The sequence below is a fragment of the Oncorhynchus nerka genome, linkage group LG22, assembly GCF_034236695.1.
Source record: "Oncorhynchus nerka isolate Pitt River linkage group LG22, Oner_Uvic_2.0, whole genome shotgun sequence".
NCBI lineage: Eukaryota > Metazoa > Chordata > Actinopteri > Salmoniformes > Salmonidae > Oncorhynchus > Oncorhynchus nerka.
Genome location: NC_088417.1, coordinates 76,110,093 through 76,128,793, shown reverse-complemented (window position 1 = coordinate 76,128,793; position 18,701 = coordinate 76,110,093). Strand labels below are relative to the sequence as shown.

The window sequence follows — 18,701 nt, the reverse complement described above, 5'->3', positions numbered from 1 at the left end:
TCGCGGTCAAACTCCCTCTAGTCACGAGTGTGTCTTAATTATTGAATCAAACAGTTTTCTTAAAGCATCAGACAAGCTCAGTGCATATAGTTGATTTGATTAAAACACATAGGATGTGTCGAAAAATACACATTTTAAAATATCAACAAATCGATTGGTTGAAAGAACAGATGACTCTTGGTCGACCAAGATTTATTTTTGTCGGGGACAGCAGTAGTGTAGTGCTAACAGATCTATCTAACCCCTATACTTGGCCTTATCCTCTGTTTCAGAAATCACAGCACAGACCGAGTCGTGTGAGATCCGGCAGGACTGGAAGCCTTCGTTCCTCAGTAATGAGGAGTTCACCCAGTTGATGCTGGAGGTAAAATCAGCTTAGCACCACGTTAATCTCCTCAGATATTAAATGAAGCCAAAGGACATCCTTCACTTGTACTGGAAGGAATACTGTATTTTGACATCCTGATGAACCGCTGTACGCCAGCACCAGCATTACCCATGATGCACCTCTGAAACAAATGTAGCACACAACAATTATTTACATTTACATTTACATTTAAGTCATTTAGCAGACGCTCTTATCCAGAGCGACTTACAAATTGGTGCATTCACCTTATGACATCCAGTGGAACAGTAGTGCATCTAAATCTTTTAAGGGGGGTGAGAGGGATTACTTTATCCTATCCTAGGTATTCCTTAAAGAGGTGGGGTTTCAGGTGTCTCCGGAAGGTGGTGATTGACTCCGCTGTCCTGGCGTCGTGAGGGAGTTTGTTCCACCATTGGGGGGCCAGAGCAGCGAACAGTTTTGACTGGGCTGAGCGGGAACTGTACTTCCTCAGTGGTAGGGAGGCGAGCAGGCCAGAGGTGGATGAACGCAGTGCCCTTGTTTGGGTGTAGGGCCTGATCAGAGCCTGGAGGTACTGAGGTGCCGTTCCCCTCACAGCTCCGTAGGCAAGCACCATGGTCTTGTAGCGGATGCGAGCTTCAACTGGAAGCCAGTGGAGAGAGCGGAGGAGCGGGGTGACGTGAGAGAACTTGGGAAGGTTGAACACCAGACGGGCTGCGGCGTTCTGGATGAGTTGTAGGGGTTTAATGGCACAGGCAGGGAGCCCAGCCAACAGCGAGTTGCAGTAATCCAGACGGGAGATGACAAGTGCCTGGATTAGGACCTGCGCCGCTTCCTGTGTGAGGCAGGGTCGTACTCGGCGGATGTTGTAGAGCATGAACCTACAGGAACGGGCCACCGCCTTGATGTTAGTTGAGAACGACAGGGTGTTGTCCAGGATCACGCCAAGGTTCTTAGCGCTCTGGGAGGAGGACACAATGGAGTTGTCAACCGTGATGGCGAGATCATGGAACGGGCAGTCCTTCCCGGGAGGAAGAGCAGCTCCGTCTTGCCGAGGTTCAGCTTGAGGTGGTGATCCGTCATCCACACTGATATGTCTGCCAGACATGCAGAGATGCGATTCGCCACCTGGTCATCAGAACGGGGAAAGGAGAAGATTAATTGTGTGTCGTCTGCATAGCAATGATAGGAGAGACCATGTGAGGTTATGACAGAGCCAAGTGACTTGGTGTATAGCGAGAATAGGAGAGGGCCTAGAACAGAGCCCTGGGGGACACCAGTGGTGAGAGCACGTGGTGTGGAGACGGATTCTCGCCACGCCACCTGGTAGGAGCGACCTGTCAGGTAGGACGCAATCCAAGCGTGGGCCGCGCCGGAGATGCCCAACTCGGAGAGGGTGGAGAGGAGGATCTGATGGTTCACAGTATCGAAGGCAGCCGATAGGTCTAGAAGGATGAGAGCAGAGGAGAGAGAGTTAGCTTTAGCAGTGCGGAGCGCCTCCGTGATACAGAGAAGAGCAGTCTCAGTTGAATGACTAGTCTTGAAACCTGACTGATTTGGATCAAGAAGGTCATTCTGAGAGAGATAGCGGGAGAGCTGGCCAAGGACGGCACGTTCAAGAGTTTTGGAAAGAAAAGAAAGAAGGGATACTGGTCTGTAGTTGTTGACATCGGAGGGATCGAGTGTAGGTTTTTTCAGAAGGGGTGCAACTCTCGCTCTCTTGAAGACGGAAGGGACGTAGCCAGCGGTCAGGGATGAGTTGATGAGCGAGGTGAGGTAAGGGAGAAGGTCTCCGGAAATGGTCTGGAGAAGAGAGGAGGGGATAGGGTCAAGCGGGCAGGTTGTTGGGCGGCCGGCCGTCACAAGACGCGAGATTTCATCTGGAGAGAGAGGGGAGAAAGAGGTCAGAGCACAGGGTAGGGCAGTGTGAGCAGAACCAGCGGTGTCGTTTGACTTAGCAAACGAGGATCGGATGTCGTCGACCTTCTTTTCAAAATGGTTGACGAAGTCATCTGCAGAGAGGGAGGAGGGGGAGGGGGAGGAGGATTCAGGAGGGAGGAGAAGGTGGCAAAGAGCTTCCTAGGGTTAGAGGCAGATGCTTGGAATTTAGAGTGGTAGAAAGTGGCTTTAGCAGCAGAGAGAGAAGAGGAAAATGTAGAGAGGAGGGAGTGAAAGGATGCCAGGTCCGCAGGGAGGCGAGTTTTCCTCCATTTCCGCTCGGCTGCCCGGAGCCCTGTTCTGTGAGCTCGCAATGAGTCGTCGAGCCACGGAGCGGGAGGGGAGGACCGAGCCGGCCTGGAGGATAGGGGACATAGAGAGTCAAAGGATGCAGAAAGGGAGAAGAGGAGGGTTGAGGAGGCAGAATCAGGAGATAGGTTGGAGAAGGTTTGAGCAGAGGGAAGAGATGATAGGATGGAAGAGGAGAGAGTAGCGGGGAGAGAGAGCGAAGGTTGGGACGGCGCGATACCATCCGAGTAGGGGCAGTGTGGGAAGTGTTGGATGAGAGCGAGAGGGAAAAGGATACAAGGTAGTGGTCGGAGACTTGGAGGGGAGTTGCAATGAGGTTAGTGGAAGAACAGCATCTAGTAAAGATGAGGTCGAGCGTATTTCCTGCCTTGTGAGTAGGGGGAAGGTGAGAGGGTGAGGTCAAAAGAGGAGAGGAGTGGAAAGAAGGAGGCAGAGAGGAATGAGTCAAAGGTAGACGTGGGGAGGTTAAAGTCGCCCAGAACTGTGAGAGGTGAGCCGTCCTCAGGAAAGGAGCTTATCAAGGCATCAAGCTCATTGATGAACTCTCCGAGGGAACCTGGAGGGCGATAAATGATAAGGATGTTAAGCTTGAAAGGGCTGGTAACTGTGACAGCATGGAATTCAAAGGAGGCGATAGACAGATGGGTAAGGGGAGAAAGAGAGAATGACCACTTGGGAGAGATGAGGATCCCGGTGCCACCACCCCGCTGACCAGAAGCTCTCGGGGTGTGCGAGAACACGTGGGCAGACGAAGAGAGAGCAGTAGGAGTAGCAGTGTTGTCTGTGGTGATCCATGTTTCCGTCAGTGCCAAGAAGTCGAGGGACTGGAGGGAGGCATAGGCTGAGATGAACTCTGCCTTGTTGGCCGCAGATCGGCAGTTCCAGAGGCTACCGGAGACCTGGAACTCCACGTGGGTCGTGCGCGCTGGGACCACCAGATTAGGGTGGCCGCGGCCACGCGGTGTGGAGCGTTTGTATGGTCTGTGCAGAGAGGAGAGAACAGGGATAGACAGACACATAGTTGACAGGCTACACAAGAGGCTACGCTAATGCAAAGGAGATTGAATGACAAGTGGACTACACGTCTCGAGTGTTCAGAAAGTTAAGCTTACGTAGCAAGAATCTTATTGACTAAAATGATTAAAATGATACAGTACTGCTGAAGTAGGCTAGCTGGCAGAGGCTGCGTTGTTAACTATGTAGGCTAGCTGGCAGTGGCTGCGTTGTTGACACTACACTAATCAAGTCGTTCCGTTGAGTGTAATAGTTTCTACTGTGCTGCTATTCGGGGCTAGCTGGCTAGCTAGCAGTGTTGATTACGTTACGTTGCGTTAAAAGAACGACAATAGCTGGCTAGCTAACCTAGGAAATCGCTCTAGACTACACAATTATCTTTGATACAAAGACGGCTATGTAGCTAGCTATGTAGCTAGCTACGATCAAACAAATCAGGCCGTTGTACTGTAATGAAATGAAATGAAAAATGTGATACTACCTGTGGAGCGAAGCGAAATGCGACCGGATTGTTGAGTGCGGAAGTTCTGTTCGGTAGACGTTGGCTAGCTGTTGGCTAGCTAGCAGTGTCTCCTACGTTAAGGACGACAAATAGCTGGCTAGCTAACCTCGGTAAATTAAGATAATCACTCTAAAACTACACACTCTGAACTACACAATTATCTTGGATACGAAGACAGCAAAGACAACTATGTAGCTAGCTAACACTACACTAATCAAGTCGTTCAGTTGAGTGTAATAGTTGTGCTGCTAATCGGTAGACGGTGGACTAGATAACGGTGGACGTTAGCTAGCTGGCTAGCTGCAGGGCAGTGTAGACTGCGTTAGGACGACGAAATACGATAATTACGCAATTATCTATGATACAAAGACGGCTATGTAGCTAGCTAAGAAGAAATTGCTAAGATTAGACAAATCAAACCGTTGTACTATAATGAAATGTAATGAAATGTAATACTACCTGCGGACCGAGGGCAGATGCGACCGCTCGCTCCAACCCGGAAGTACTCCTGTTGCTGGTATTAGAATAATCACTTTGTTTTCCTTCCACAGGCTTTAGACGGTTTCCTCATAGCACTAACTACAGATGGAAACATTATATATGTGTCCGACAGCGTGTCTTCACTCATTGCCCATTTACCGGTGAGTGAGAGTTCGGCTGATCTAGCTCGTAACAGCATTGTTCTTTGTAACTTAATATTCATGTACAGTGGGGAGAATAAGTATTTGATACACTGCCGATTTTGCAGGTTTTCCTACTTACAAAGCATGTAGAGGTCTTACATTTTTATCATAGGTACACTTCAACTGTGAGAGACGGAATCTAAAACAAAAATCCAGAAAATCACATTGTATGATTTTTAAGTAATTAATTAGCATTTTATTGCATGACATAAGTATTTGATCACCTACCAACCAGTAAGAATTCCCTGCTCTCACAGACCTGTTAGTTTTTCTTTAAGAAGCCCTCCTGTTCTCCACTCATTACCTGTATTAACTGCACCTGTTTGAACTCGTTACCTGTATAAAAGACACCTGTCCACACACTCAATCAAACAGACTCCAACCTTTCGAACAATGGCCAAGACTAGAGAGCTGTGTAAGGACATCAGGGATAAAATTGTAGACCTGCACAAGGCTGGGATGGGCTACAGGACAATAGGCAAGCAGTTTGGTGAGAAGGCAACAACTGTTGGCGCAATTATTAGAAAATGGAAGAAGTTCAAGATGACGGTCAATCACCCTCTGGGTATCCATGCAAGATCTCACCTCGTGGGGCATCAATGATCATGAGGAAGGTGAGGGATCAGCCCAGAACTACACGGCAGGACCTGGTCAATGACCTGAAGAGAGATGGGACCACAGTCTCAAAGAAAACCATTAGTAACACACTACGCCGTCATGGATTAAAATCCTGCAGAGCACGCAAGGTCCCCCTACTCAAGCCAGCACATGTCCAGGCCCGTCTGAAGTTTGCCAATGACCAACTGGATGACCCAGAGGAGGAATGGGAGAAGGTCATGTGGTCTGATGAGACAAAAATAGAGCTTTTTGGTCTAAAGTCCACTCGCCATGTTTGGAGGAAAAAGAAGGATGAGTACAACCCCGGAACACCATACCAACCGTGAAGCATGGAGGTGGAAACATCATTCTTTGGGGATGCTTTTCTGCAAAGGGGACAGGACGACTGCACCTTATTGAGGGGAGGATGGATGGGGCCATGTATCGCGAGATCTTGGCCAACAACCTCCTTCCCTCAGTAAGAGCATTGAAGATGGGTCGTGGCTGGGTCTTCCAGCATGAAAACGACCCGAAACACACAGCCAGGGCAACTAAGGAGTGGCTCCGTAAGAAGCATCTCAAGGTCCTGGAGTGGCCTAGCCAGTCTCCAGACCTGAACCCAATAGAACATCTTTGGAGGGAGCTGAAAGTCTGTATTGCCCAGCGACAGCCCCGAAACCTGAAGGATCTGGAGAAGGTCTGTATGGAGGAGTGGGACAAAATCCCTGCTGCAGTGTGTGCAAACCTGGTCAAGAACTACAGGAAACGTATGATCTCTGTAATTGCAAACAAAGTTTTCTGTACCAAATATTAAGTTCTGCTTTTCTGATGTATCAAATACTTATGTCATGCAATAAAATGCAAATGAATTACTTAAAAATCATACAAGGTGATTTTCTCTCACAGTTGAAGTGTACCTATGATAAAAAATTACAGACCTCTACGTGCTTTGTAAGTTGGAAAACCTGCAAAATCGGCAGTGTATCAAATACTTGTTCTCCCCACTGTATATTAAAATAGCTGCACAGTAAACAAGGATATAGATTAAATCTTGCAACCACCATGTTTCTGATTGTATCATGCGTTAAACGTTAAGCTTCCAAGGCCTCCCGAGTAGCGCAATGGTCTGAGGCACTGCATCGCAGTACTAGAGGCGTTACTACAGATCCGGGTTCGATCCCGAGCTGTGTCGCAGCTGGCCGTGACCGTGAGACCCATGAGGCGGCGCACAATTGGCCCAGCGTCATCCGGGTTAGGGGAGGGTTTGGCCGGCTGGGATGTCCTTGTCCCATTGCTCTCTAGCGACTCCTTGTGGCGGCCGGGCGCATGAACGCTGACTTCGTCGCCAGCTGTACGGTGTTTCCTCCGACACATTGGTGCGGCTGGCATCCGGGTTAAGTGAACAGTGTGTCAAGATGCAAAGCGGCTTGGCGGGGTGGTGTTTCGGAGGACGCACGGCTCTCGACCTTCGACTCTCCTGAGGCCATGCTGGAGTTGCCGCGATGGGAAAAGACTGTAACTACCAATTAGGGAGAAAAAAGGGGTAAAAAAAAGTACCAACAAAAAATGACTTTAGCTTCCAATTATGATCTAAATATACTAATTCAAATCAGTGTATACATAATTGCAATTGGGACACTAACTATGGTATGTAATACCGTACCTTATAATTTGACTGTGATATAACATGTGCATGGACAATGATGGGCCATAGACACTGACGTTCCCACCTTTTATCCTTTTGTATCAGTCAGATATGGTGGACCAAAATATCTTGAACTTTCTCCCTGAGCGTGAGCATGGGGAGGTCTATAAGCTGCTATCATCCCACATGCTGATGACTGACCCCATCTCTGCTGACAGTGAGTATTTAGTCCTCCTCTTCACTCCCTCAGTACTGAACCCATATTTCCTCTTCACTCCCTCAGTACTGAACCCATATTTCCTCTTCACTCCCTCAGTATTGAACCCATCTTTCCTCTTCACTCCCTCAGTACTGAACCCATCTTTCCTTCTTAGTACTGAACCCATCCTTCCTCTTCAATCCCTCAGTACCGAACCCATCTTTCTTTCTCAGTACTGAACCCATATTTCCTCTTCACTCCCTCAGTACTGAACCAATATTTCCTCTTCACTCCCTCAGTACTGAACCCATCTTTCCTTCTTAGTACTGAACCCATCTTTCCTTCTTAGTACTGAACCCATCTTTCCTCTTTTCTAACTCAGTATTAATTCCATCTTTCTTTCTCAGTACTGAACCCATATTTCCTCTTCACTCCCTCAGTACTGAACCCATCTTTCCTTTTCACTCCCTCAATACTGAACCCATCTTTCCTCTTCACTCCCTCAGTACTGAACCCATCTTTCCTCTTCACTCCCTCATTATTGAACCCATCTTTCCTTCTTAGTACTGAACCCATCTTTCCTCTTTTCTCCTTCAGTACTAAACCCATCTTTCCTCTTCACTCCCTCATTATTGAACCCATCTTTCCTTCTTAGTACTGAACCCATCTTTCCTCTTTTCTCCTTCAGTACTAAACCCATCTTTCTTTCTCAGTACTGAACCCATATTTCTTCTTCACTCCCTTAGTACTGAACCAATATTTCCTCTACACTCCCTGAGTACTGAACCCATCTTTCCTTATTAGTACTGAACCCATCTTTCCTCTTCACTCCCTCAGGTCTGAACCCATCTTAACTCTTTTCTACATCAGTACTAAATTCATCTTTCTTTCTCAGTACTGAACCCATCTTTCCTCTTCACTCCCTCAGTACTGAACCCATCTTTCCTCTTCACTCCCTCAGTACTGAACCCATCTTTCCTCTTCACTCCCTCAGGTCTGAACCCATCTTAACTCTTTTCTACATCAGTAATAAATCTATCTTTCTTTCTCAGTACTGAACCCATATTTCCTCTTCACTCCCTCCATACTGAACCCATCTTTCTTCTTCACCCCCTCAGTACTGAACCCATCTTTCCTCTTCACTCCCTCAGTACTGAACCCATCTTTCCTCTTCACTTCTTCAGGTCTGAACCCATTTTTCCTTCTCAGTCAATCAGTACTGGGTCGATCTCCAGCTCTGGCATCACCAGGGATGCTTAGCTTAGGAGATGTCTGGATAGAGATGTCTGTGTATTTCACAATAGTGTTGTTTGATGAGACGTTTGAAATGTTCTTACCTATCTCCGAGTGTCTTGGACTCTTTTATAAAAAATATTAAAAATCACCTTTATTTAACCAGGTAGGCAAGTTGAGAACAAGTTCTCATTTACAATTGCGACCTGGCCAAGATAAAGCAAAGCAGTTCGACACATACAACAACACAGAGTTACACATGGAGTAAAACAAACATACAGTCAATAATACAGTAGAAACAAGTCTATATACGATGTGAGCAAATGAGGTGAGAAGGGAGGTAAAGGCAAAAAAAAGGCCATGGTGGCAAAGTAAATACAATACAGCAAGTAAAACACTGGAATGGTAGATTTGCAGTGGAAGAATGTGCAAAGTAGAAATAAAAATAATGGGGTGCAAAGGAGCAAATAAATAAATAAATAAAATAAAATAAATACAGTAGGGAAAGAGGTAGTTGTTTGGGTCAAATTATAGGTGGGCATCACTCTTGGTGATGACACCAAGAATCCAAGTCATCTGTGCTGTATAATCAGAGAGTCCATCACCATATTAATGAGATTTTACATAAATATTATGGGTGGCATTTAACCAACATTTACACTTTAATTATATTGTTGTTCATCCACAGGTCTAAACTAGGGTCACTGAATGAAAGTTAGTAATGCTTTGTTTTTCTTATTGGCATTATGTTGCAGAACAATTATTCATAAGCATTTGTACCAGCCTCCTATTCTGTCCTGTAGCCGTGCTTTGTTTTGCTTAATTTAATGCACTACAGCAATGAACAGGGCTGCGGTGACCTTTTATTTCTTTTGATGTTGGCTATTTCACTTTTATGAGCGATATCCCCATGAATTATACATCAAATCATGCAGTGGCCCAACAGTCACACGCCACAGCCTTCAAAACAAACAGCAACTTTATGCCAGCTTTGGGAAAAATTCTGTTTGACAAAGTGTTAAATCTCTCCTGTAGGCATTCATCCAGTTCTATTGTATTTACATGACTAATTCCTCTGTGTGTTAGGAATTCACACTCTACTGTACTGAACCTCACACCTCTGCCTTGCAGTCCTGATACTGAATTGACCGTGAATATAGGGCAGGTTGCCATGTTTGGTGCTGCCAGTTTATTGGATTGCTGGACACTGTGGTCCTATGATTAGTCCTTTAGCTAATAATAGTAGTTAGCCTAGCAGTGTGGTTAGGAGTTTTAATCACTGTAGCTTCAGTAATACTGTATCTAGGGCTCGAGACACTGATCTTAATCCCATGCTACAATTGTTCTCTTCTGAGAAAGAGACTGATTTGGAATCATCTAGGTCTATGTTTAGAACTATAGGAATACAAAGCATAGAAAACTATTGTAGACGCTACTGTGTCTGGAATAATCATAATTTTCTCCTAGCCTCATTAACAGTCAATTCCTGCATTTATCTTTCATCTCCTTTCTTTTGTTAAAAAAAAATACTGCCTCTCCTGCTCAACACACAAATTGTTTTGGAAGTCAGCTATCTTCTTGGTTAATGTGCTACTATCATTCTGTTGAAGAATAGCTATGGGAATGTTTGTTGCGCTGAGTTGAGTGTTCATCACTAATACATACATTATGTGCACTGCACTCCCACCTGAGGACAAAGGAGCTCTCAGGTACTTATGAACGTCTAGCTACTCTTGGATAAGTGAACTCAGATACTTGACTCAGAGTTTATGGTACCACAGAGGAAGCATTTTACTTAATTTAATCCCGTTAGATATATGTAATAATGGAGTGATGATATCATTCTTGGTTTAATAAGGAACCTTTTTTCCTTTGCACTTTAAATCCCAAATGTGTGTGTCATTCTATACAGATGTTTGCAAATGTATTAAAAATACAAATCTGAATTATATCATTTACATAAGTATTCAGACCCTTAACTCAGTACTTTAAAAAATATATATATATATTTTACCTTTATTTTACTAGGCAAGTCAGTTAAGAACAAATTCTTATTTTCAATGACAGCCTAGGAACAGTGGGTTAACTGCCTGTTGAGAGGCAGAACGACCTTGTCAGCTCAGGGATTTGAACTTGCAACCTTCCGGTTACTAGTCCAACACTCTAACCACTAGGCTACCCTGCCACCCCACTTTGTTGAACCACCTTTTGCAGCAATTACAGCCTCAAGTCTTCTTGGCTAAGCTTGGCACACCTGTATTTGGGGAGTTTCTCCCATTCTTCTCTGCAGATCCTCTCGAGTTCTGTCAGGTTGGATGGGGAGCGTCGCTGCCCAGCTATTTTCAGGTCTCTCCGGAGATGTTAGATCGGGTTCAAGTCCGGGCTCTGGCTGGAACACTCAAGGACATTCAGAGAATTGTCCCAAAGCCACTCCTTCGTTGTCTTGGCGGTGTGCTTAGGGTTGCTGTCCTGTTGGAAGGTGAACCTTTGCCCCAGTGTGAGGTCCTGAGCACTCTGGAGCAGGTTTTCATCAAGGATCTCTCTGTACTTTGCTCCATTAAACTTTCCCTTGATCCTGACTAGTCTCTCAGGCCATGCCTCTGAATAACCTCCCCACAGCATGATGCTGCCACCATGCTTCACCGTAGGGATGGTGCCAGGTTTACACCAGACGTGACGCTTGGCATTCAGGCCAAATAGTTCAATCTTGGCACCATCCCTACAGGGAAGCATGGTGGTGGCAGCATCATGCTGTGGGGATGTTTTTCAGTGCCTTTTGGCAAACTCCAAGCAGGCTGTTATGTGCCTTTTACTGAGGACTGGCTCCCGTCTGGACACTCTACCATAAAGGCCTGATTGGTGGAGTGCCTCAGAGATGGTTATCCTTCTGGAAGTTTCTCCCATCTCCACAGAGGAACTCTGGAGCTCTGTCAGGGTAACTATCGGGTTCTTGGTCACCTCCCTGACCAAGGCCCTTCTCCCCTGATTGCTTAGTTTTCCCGGGCGGCCAGCTCTAGGAAGAGTCTTGATAGTTCCAAACTTCTTCCATTTAAGAATGATGGAGGCCACCGTGTTCCCGGGGACCTTCAATGCTGCAGAAATTTGTTGGTACCCTTCCCCAGATCTGTGCCTCGACACAATCCTGTCTCAGAGGTCTACGGACAATTCCTTCGACCTCATGCCTTGGTTTTTGCTCTGACGAGCGCTGTCAACTGTGGGACCTTATATAGACAGGTGTGTGCCTTTCCAAATCATGTCCAGTCAATTGAATTTACCACAGGTGGACTCCAGTCAAGTTGTAGAAACACCTCAAGGATGATCAATGGAAACAGGATGCACCAGAGCTCAAGTTCGAGTCATATTACAAAGGGTCTGAATACTTACAGTTCCAGTCAAAAGTTTGGACACACCTACTCATTCAAGGGTTTTTCTTTATTTTTTGTGTTTTCTAAATTGTAGAATAATAGTGAAGACATCAAAACTATTAATTAGCACATATGGAATCATGTAGTAACCAAAAGTGTTAATAATATATTTTATATTCTATATTATTTTAATATTATTCATATTCTTCAAAGTAGCCACCCTTTGCCTTGATGACAGCTTTGCACACTCTTGGCATTCTCTCAACCAGGTTAATGAGGAATGCTTTTCCAACAGTCTTGAAGGAGTTTCCACATATGCTGAGCACTTGTTGGCTGCTTTTCCTTCACTCTGCTGTCCAACACATCCCAAACTATCTCAATTGGGTTGAGGTCGGGTGATTTTGGAGGCCAGGTCATCTGATGCAGCACTCCATCACTCTCCTTCTTGGTCAAATAGCCCTTACACAGGCTGGAGGTGTTTTGGTTTGTTGTCCTGTTGAGAAACACGTGAAAGTCCCATTAAGTGCAAACCAGATGGGATGGTGTATCGCTGCAGAATGCTGTGGTAGCCATGCTGGTTAAGTGTGACTTGAATTGTAAATAAATCACTGACAGTGTCACCAGCAAAGCACCCCAAACTATCACACCTTCTCCTCCATGCTTCACAGTGGCAACCACACATGCGGAGATCATCCGTTCATCTACTCTGCGTCTGTCTCACAAAGACACAGCGTTTGGAATCTAAAATCTCAAATTTGGACTCATCAGAGGACAGATTTACATCAGTCTAATGTCCATTGCTCGTGTTTCTTGGCCCGAGCAAGTCTCTTCTTATTATTGGTGTCCTTTAGTAGTGGTTTCTCTGCAGCAATTCGATCATGAAGGCCTGATTCACGCAGTCTCCTCTGAACAGTTGATATTGAGATGTGTCTGTTACCTGAACTCTGTGAAACGTTTATTTGGGCTGCAATCTAAGGCTGGTAATTCTAATGAACTTATCCTCTGCAGCAGAGGTAACTCTGCGTCTTCCTTTCCTGTGGCAGTCCTCATGAGAGCCAGTTTCATCATAGATGGTACTTGATGGTTCTTGCGACTGCACTTGAAGAAACGTTCAAAGTTCTTGAAATGTTCCGTATTGACTGACCTTCATGTGTTAAGGTAATGATGGACTGTGGTTTTTCTTTGCTTATTTGAGCTGTTCTTGCCATAATATGGACTTAACTCTATTTGGTGAAGTACCATCTCTGTATACCACCCCTACCTTGTCTCAACACAACTAATTGGCTCAAACACATTAAGAAGGAAAGAAATTCCACAAATGAACTTTTAACAAGGCACACCTGTTCATTTTCATCCATTCCAGGTGACTACCTCATGAAGCTGTTTGAGAGAATGCTAAGTGTGTGCAAAGCTGTCATCAAGGCAAAGGGTGGCTACTTTGAAGAATCTCAAATATAAAATGTTTTGATTTGTTTAACACTTTTTTGGTTACTACATGATTCCATATGTGTTATTTCATAGTTTTGATGTCTTCACTATTATTCTACAATGTAGAAAATAGTAAAATATTAAGAAAAAACATTAAATGAGTAGGTGTGTACAAACTTTTGACTGGTACTGTATGTAAATAATATATTTCCGTTTTTTTTATTTGTAATACATTTCCTAAATAAAAATAAAATTAAAAATTATGGGTTATTGTGGGTAAATTGATGACGACAATTTCTTAATAAATCCATTTTAGATTAATGCTGTAACGTAACAAAATGTGGAAAAAGGGAAGGGGTCTGAATACTTTCCGAATGCACTGTATATCTCAGTTTGAATGGCACAGGGCCACTGGTATTCCCAGCCTCCTGACAATGCCACAATGCTCTATTTTTAGTGTAACGAAGAGCCACACATTGGCTTTGGAGGATTAGTAGAACATTAACACAGTGAGTCCCCTCAGTGTGTACAGTATGTCTGAGCTAGTGCTCTGACATAAGTCCGCGGAGGCATTCTCTTCCGCAAAGGTAACCCGTTTAAACGGAGCCATGGATTCTGTAGAAATGGGATGACTGTATTCAGACATTCTGTGTGACTGTGACATTGTGTCTGATTGAGGAGTATTTAGAACATCATCAGTGCACAGTTTTAGTGTGTCGATGGCTCAGTGACATACTCCCCCTCTTCCTCTCCCACCACTGGTCCCATTCCCCTGCCAAGTGAAGCCTCGTCTGTAGGAACAACACTGCTGAGCCATCCCATGACAACTGAGACAAACTATGCTGGGTTCAATGCCATTTACTGGGAGCTGTGTGCTGATTTCCAGCCATGAGAGAAAAGCCAAAACGTCTGAGTTGTCAGTGGTTGTTAGGAGCAGAAGTTGTAATAGCAAAATAATTATTGTCATCATTCTTTTCTCTGAGATTTACTCTGTCAGAGTTTTATCCAAGGCTCTTACATAAAATTTCAACCTATTTGAAACGAGTTTATCATGTTGTACCATGAAGACTTCAAGATGATTTATATGAAAAAGAAGTGCCAATAGAGTATGTGTAAATACACACTGAAAATGGGTTATTCGCTTTGTCAGTAAATTATTTTTCTTACTTTATTTTTCTTCATGATGATGGAAAAAGCATTGTGTTTTGTTGAGGACACTGCAGCTAACTTCCATTTGTTTTGTTTTTTTACAGGTAAGACACACATTGAGTTCTGCTGTCATTTAGCCAGAGGAAACATCGACCCAAAGGAACCCCCTACATATGAGTACGTGAAATTTGTAGGAGATTTCAAGTTTCATAACAATGGTGAGTGTTCTGTTATTCTACCCTGAGCTCGCTTGACATTTTAAAGTTGTGCAATACTTTGCAATGTTTTAGTTCCCAAATCTTTGTTTCCTTGACATACTCGCATAACAACAGAAATGACTTTCCCTTTCAACTGCCAGAACTATTGTTCTATGAACATGTGTATTTTATGTGCCATTACATCTACAACTACTGACCGAGCTTCAACCTGATGAATGGACAGTAAACCATCTAGTTATATTAATAAGGCCAAATTCTGCATTCTATTGAATATTAGAATGGAGATGTTATGTCATAAAAACTTACTTGAAACATAAAACAGACAGAAAATCAAACAGGTTATAAAACCGTTTCAGAACTGCATATCTCATTGTTGATCACTATTCAGATACCTGGCTAAATGACTGGAAAATTAGACGTATGAGGAAATGTTTCCCTCTCGTCTGAAATTATGCTTCAGACTTTTGGATATTTCCATACTTTTTTACGTTTTGGACTTCCAGTCGTTTGAATGGCCTAATGACGTAGTAAGGTCATCAGAGTGTGGTGAGATGGAAAGGCAGAGTGTGATGAGATGGAAAGGCAGAGTGTGATGAGATGGAAAGGCAGAGTGTGGTGAGATGGAAAGGCAGAGTGTGGTGAGATGGAAAGGCAGAGTGTGGTGAGATGGAAAGGCAGAGTGTGGTGAGATGGAAAGGCAGAGTGTGATGAGATGGAAAGGCAGAGTGTGGTGAGATGGAAAGGCAGAGTGTGGTGAGATGGAAAGGCAGAGTGTGATGAGATGGAAAGGCAGAGTGTGATGAGATGGAAAGGCAGAGTGTGGTGAGATGGAAAGGCAGAGTGTGATGAGATGGAAAGGCAGAGTGTGATGAGATGGAAAGGCAGAGTCTGATGAGATGGAAAGGCAGAGTGTGATGAGATGGAAAGGCAGAGTGTGGTGAGATGGAAAGGCAGAGTGTGATGAGATGGAAAGGCAGAGTGTGATGAGATGGAAAGGCAGAGTGTGATGAGATGGAAAGGCAGAGTGTGATGAGATGGAAAGGCAGAGTGTGATGAGATGGAAAGGCAGAGTGTGGTGAGATGGAAAGGCAGAGTGTGGTGAGATGGAAAGGCAGAGTGTGATGAGATGGAAAGGCAGAGTGTGATGAGATGGAAAGGCAGAGTCTGATGAGATGGAAAGGCAGAGTGTGATGAGATGGAAAGGCAGAGTGTGATGAGATGGAAAGGCAGAGTGTGGTGAGATGGAAAGGCAGAGTGTGGTGAGATTGAACGGTTATGTAAAGTTATTTGGCGCTCGTAGAATAACTCCAGTCACTGCTAATCAAAGATTTATTGCCTGATTTGCCATTACCCCCAACCCTCAGCTGGGGATCACTACCACAGTCTTCAGGGGCCACAGTCCTGCTGATTTTCCTTTCTCAAATGAGTGTGTGATTAAAGGGCAAAATCCCCAGCACACACTCCTCTTGTAACAGATATACCTGTTTGGGGTTCATGATAATCACTCCTCGTGTCTATACTATACTGTTGTAATACACCAAATGAATTGTTGCTGTGTATTTATATTTGCTATGCCTACATTCATCCTCTGGGGAGGTATTGAGTGACTGTTTCTGTTGTTTGACTCAGTGCCTACTTCCTCTTGTAACGGGTTTGAGTTGACATTACCAAGAACCCTGCAGTCATCACTGGAAGAGCAGGTCTGCCTTGTTGCCACTGTACGATTAGTCACTCCGCAGTTTTTAAAGGTAAGATCGTGTTTCTTTTGCTAAATCTTTGCTGATTCCATTTCAGAACATACAGATGTTTTATATTACCTGGTAAAGAGGAAGAAGAAAATAATACATTTTGAAAAGCCATACATTTTTATTTATTTTTATTTCACCTTTATTTAACCAGGTAAGCTAGTTGAGAACAAGTTCTCATTTACAACTGTGACCTGGCCAAGATAAAGCAAAGCAGTGTGACACAAACAACAACACAGAGTTACACATGGAATAAACAAGCGTAGTCAATAACACAATAGAGAAAAAAAAGAAAGTCTATATACAGTGTGTGCAAATGGCGTGAGGAGGTAAGGCAATAAATAGGCCATAGTAGCGAAGTAATTACAATTTAGCAAATTAACACTGGAGTGATAGATGAGCAGATGGTGATGTGCAAGTAGAAATACTGGTGTGCAAAAGAGCAGAAAAGTCAATAAAAACAATATGGGGATGAGGTAGGTAGATTGGGTGGGCTATTTACAGATGGGCTATGTACAGCTGCAGTGATCGGTTAGCTGCTCAGATAGCTGATGTTTAAAGTTAGTGAGGGAAATATAAGTCTCCAGCTTCCGCGATTTTTGCAATTCATTCCAGTCATTGGCAGCAGAGAACTGGAAGGAAAGGCGGCCAAAGTAGGTGTTGGCTTTGGGGATGACCAGTGAGATATACCTGCTGGAGTGCGTGCTACGGGTGGGTGTTGTTATCGTGACCAATGAGCTGAGATAAGGCGGAGCTTTACCTAGCATAGACGTATAGATGACTTGGAACCAGTGGGTCTGGTGACGAATATGTAGCGAGGGCCAGCCGACTAAATAATACAGGTCGCAATGGTGGGTGGTATAAGGGGCTTTGGTGACAAAATGGATGGCACTGTGATAGACTACATTTAGTTTGCTGACTAGAGTATTGGAAGCTATTTTGTAAATGACATCGCCGAAGTCAAAGATCGGTAGGATAGTCAGTTTTACGAGGGTATGTTTGGCGGTGTGAGTGAGTGAAGGAGGCTTTGTTACGAAATAGGAAGCCGATTCTAGATTTAATTTGGGATTTGATATGTTTAATATGAGTCTGGAAGGAGAGTTTACAGTCTAGCCAGACACCTAGGTATTTGTGGTTGTCCACATATTCTAATTCAGAATCGTCCAGAGTAGTGATGCTAGCTGGGCGGACGGGTGTGGGCAGAAAACAGTTGAAAAGCATGCATTTGGTTTTACTAGCGTTTAAGAGCAATTGGAGGCCACGGAAGGAGTGTTGTATGGCATTGAAGCTCGCTTGGAGGTTAGTTAACAGTGTCCAAATAATGGCCAGATGTATACAGAATGGTGTCGTCTGCGTAGAGGTGGATCAGGGAATCACCCGCAGCAAGAGCGACATCGTTGATATATACAGAGAAAAGAGTCGGCCCGAGAATTGAATCCTGTGGTATCCCTATAGAGACTGCCAGAGGTCCGGACAAGGCCCTCTGATTTGACACACTGAACTCTGTCTGAGAAGTAGTTGGTGAACCAGGTGAGGCAGTTATTTGAGAAACCAAGGCTGAGTCTGCCGATAAGAATGAGGTGATTGACAGAGTCGAAAGCCTTGGCCAGGTCGATGAAGATGGCTGCACAGTACTGTCTTTTATCGATGGCGGTTATGATTACGAGGTGTACCCATGACCAGCTCGAAAACCGGATTGCACAGCGAAGAAGGTACGGTGGGATTTGAATTGAATCCGGCGTTGTAGTGGAGAAAACAGTCCGATACTGGCAGGCTGGCAAGTATTATCCAGGCTAAAAAAAAACAGCGGGTGTCTGTGCAGAAGGTAAAGGCAACTAGCAGTGGCTAACAATGACTAAATAGCTAGTAGCTAATTAGCTGGTTAGCTTCTGATGGAGGTTCTGGCTATAAGGTCTAAAAAATAGCGGATCTGTGTCACATTGGGTGAGGCGGGTTACCGGAAGGTATATTTAATTTAAAAATGGAAAAGATATTTAAAATATATTGAAAAATACAAAAAGTAAAAGAGAGGACGACAAACCACGTCTGCAATGCTACGCCATCTTGGAATGACAAGACGTAAAGGCCTGTCTTAGAGTTTTTTGCATTGTGATTCATCATATTATTCTTTTGTCACTTCTGGTTGGGTTGCATGTTTCACTTGCAATCGGAAAATAATATATATATATTTTTTTACCAGACCTTGGAATAATTGTACTTTTTTGGTTAAAAACAATTGAGTCATGAAAGAGGAAGACATCACAAAACAGTTCTGAGATCTGGGACTTGAATAATACTCCATATCTCAGAACTATACATTTAGTAGATTA

General features: G+C 44.3%; 1 protein-coding gene across 4 annotated transcripts in view; it reads left to right on the top strand.

Annotated features, from left to right (window-relative positions):
• npas2 (neuronal PAS domain protein 2) overlaps positions 1-18,701 on the top strand; it is a 99,918-nt gene that overhangs the window by 47,822 nt on the left and 33,395 nt on the right. For all 4 annotated transcript variants that reach the window (XM_065007411.1, XM_065007408.1, XM_065007410.1 and 1 more), the window contains exons 5-9: positions 273-364; positions 4,661-4,750; positions 7,140-7,251; positions 14,513-14,626; positions 16,256-16,374. In XM_065007411.1, the coding sequence (XP_064863483.1) occupies positions 273-364; positions 4,661-4,750; positions 7,140-7,251; positions 14,513-14,626; positions 16,256-16,374 (527 nt within the window). The remainder of the gene's footprint in view (positions 1-272; positions 365-4,660; positions 4,751-7,139; positions 7,252-14,512; positions 14,627-16,255; positions 16,375-18,701) is intronic.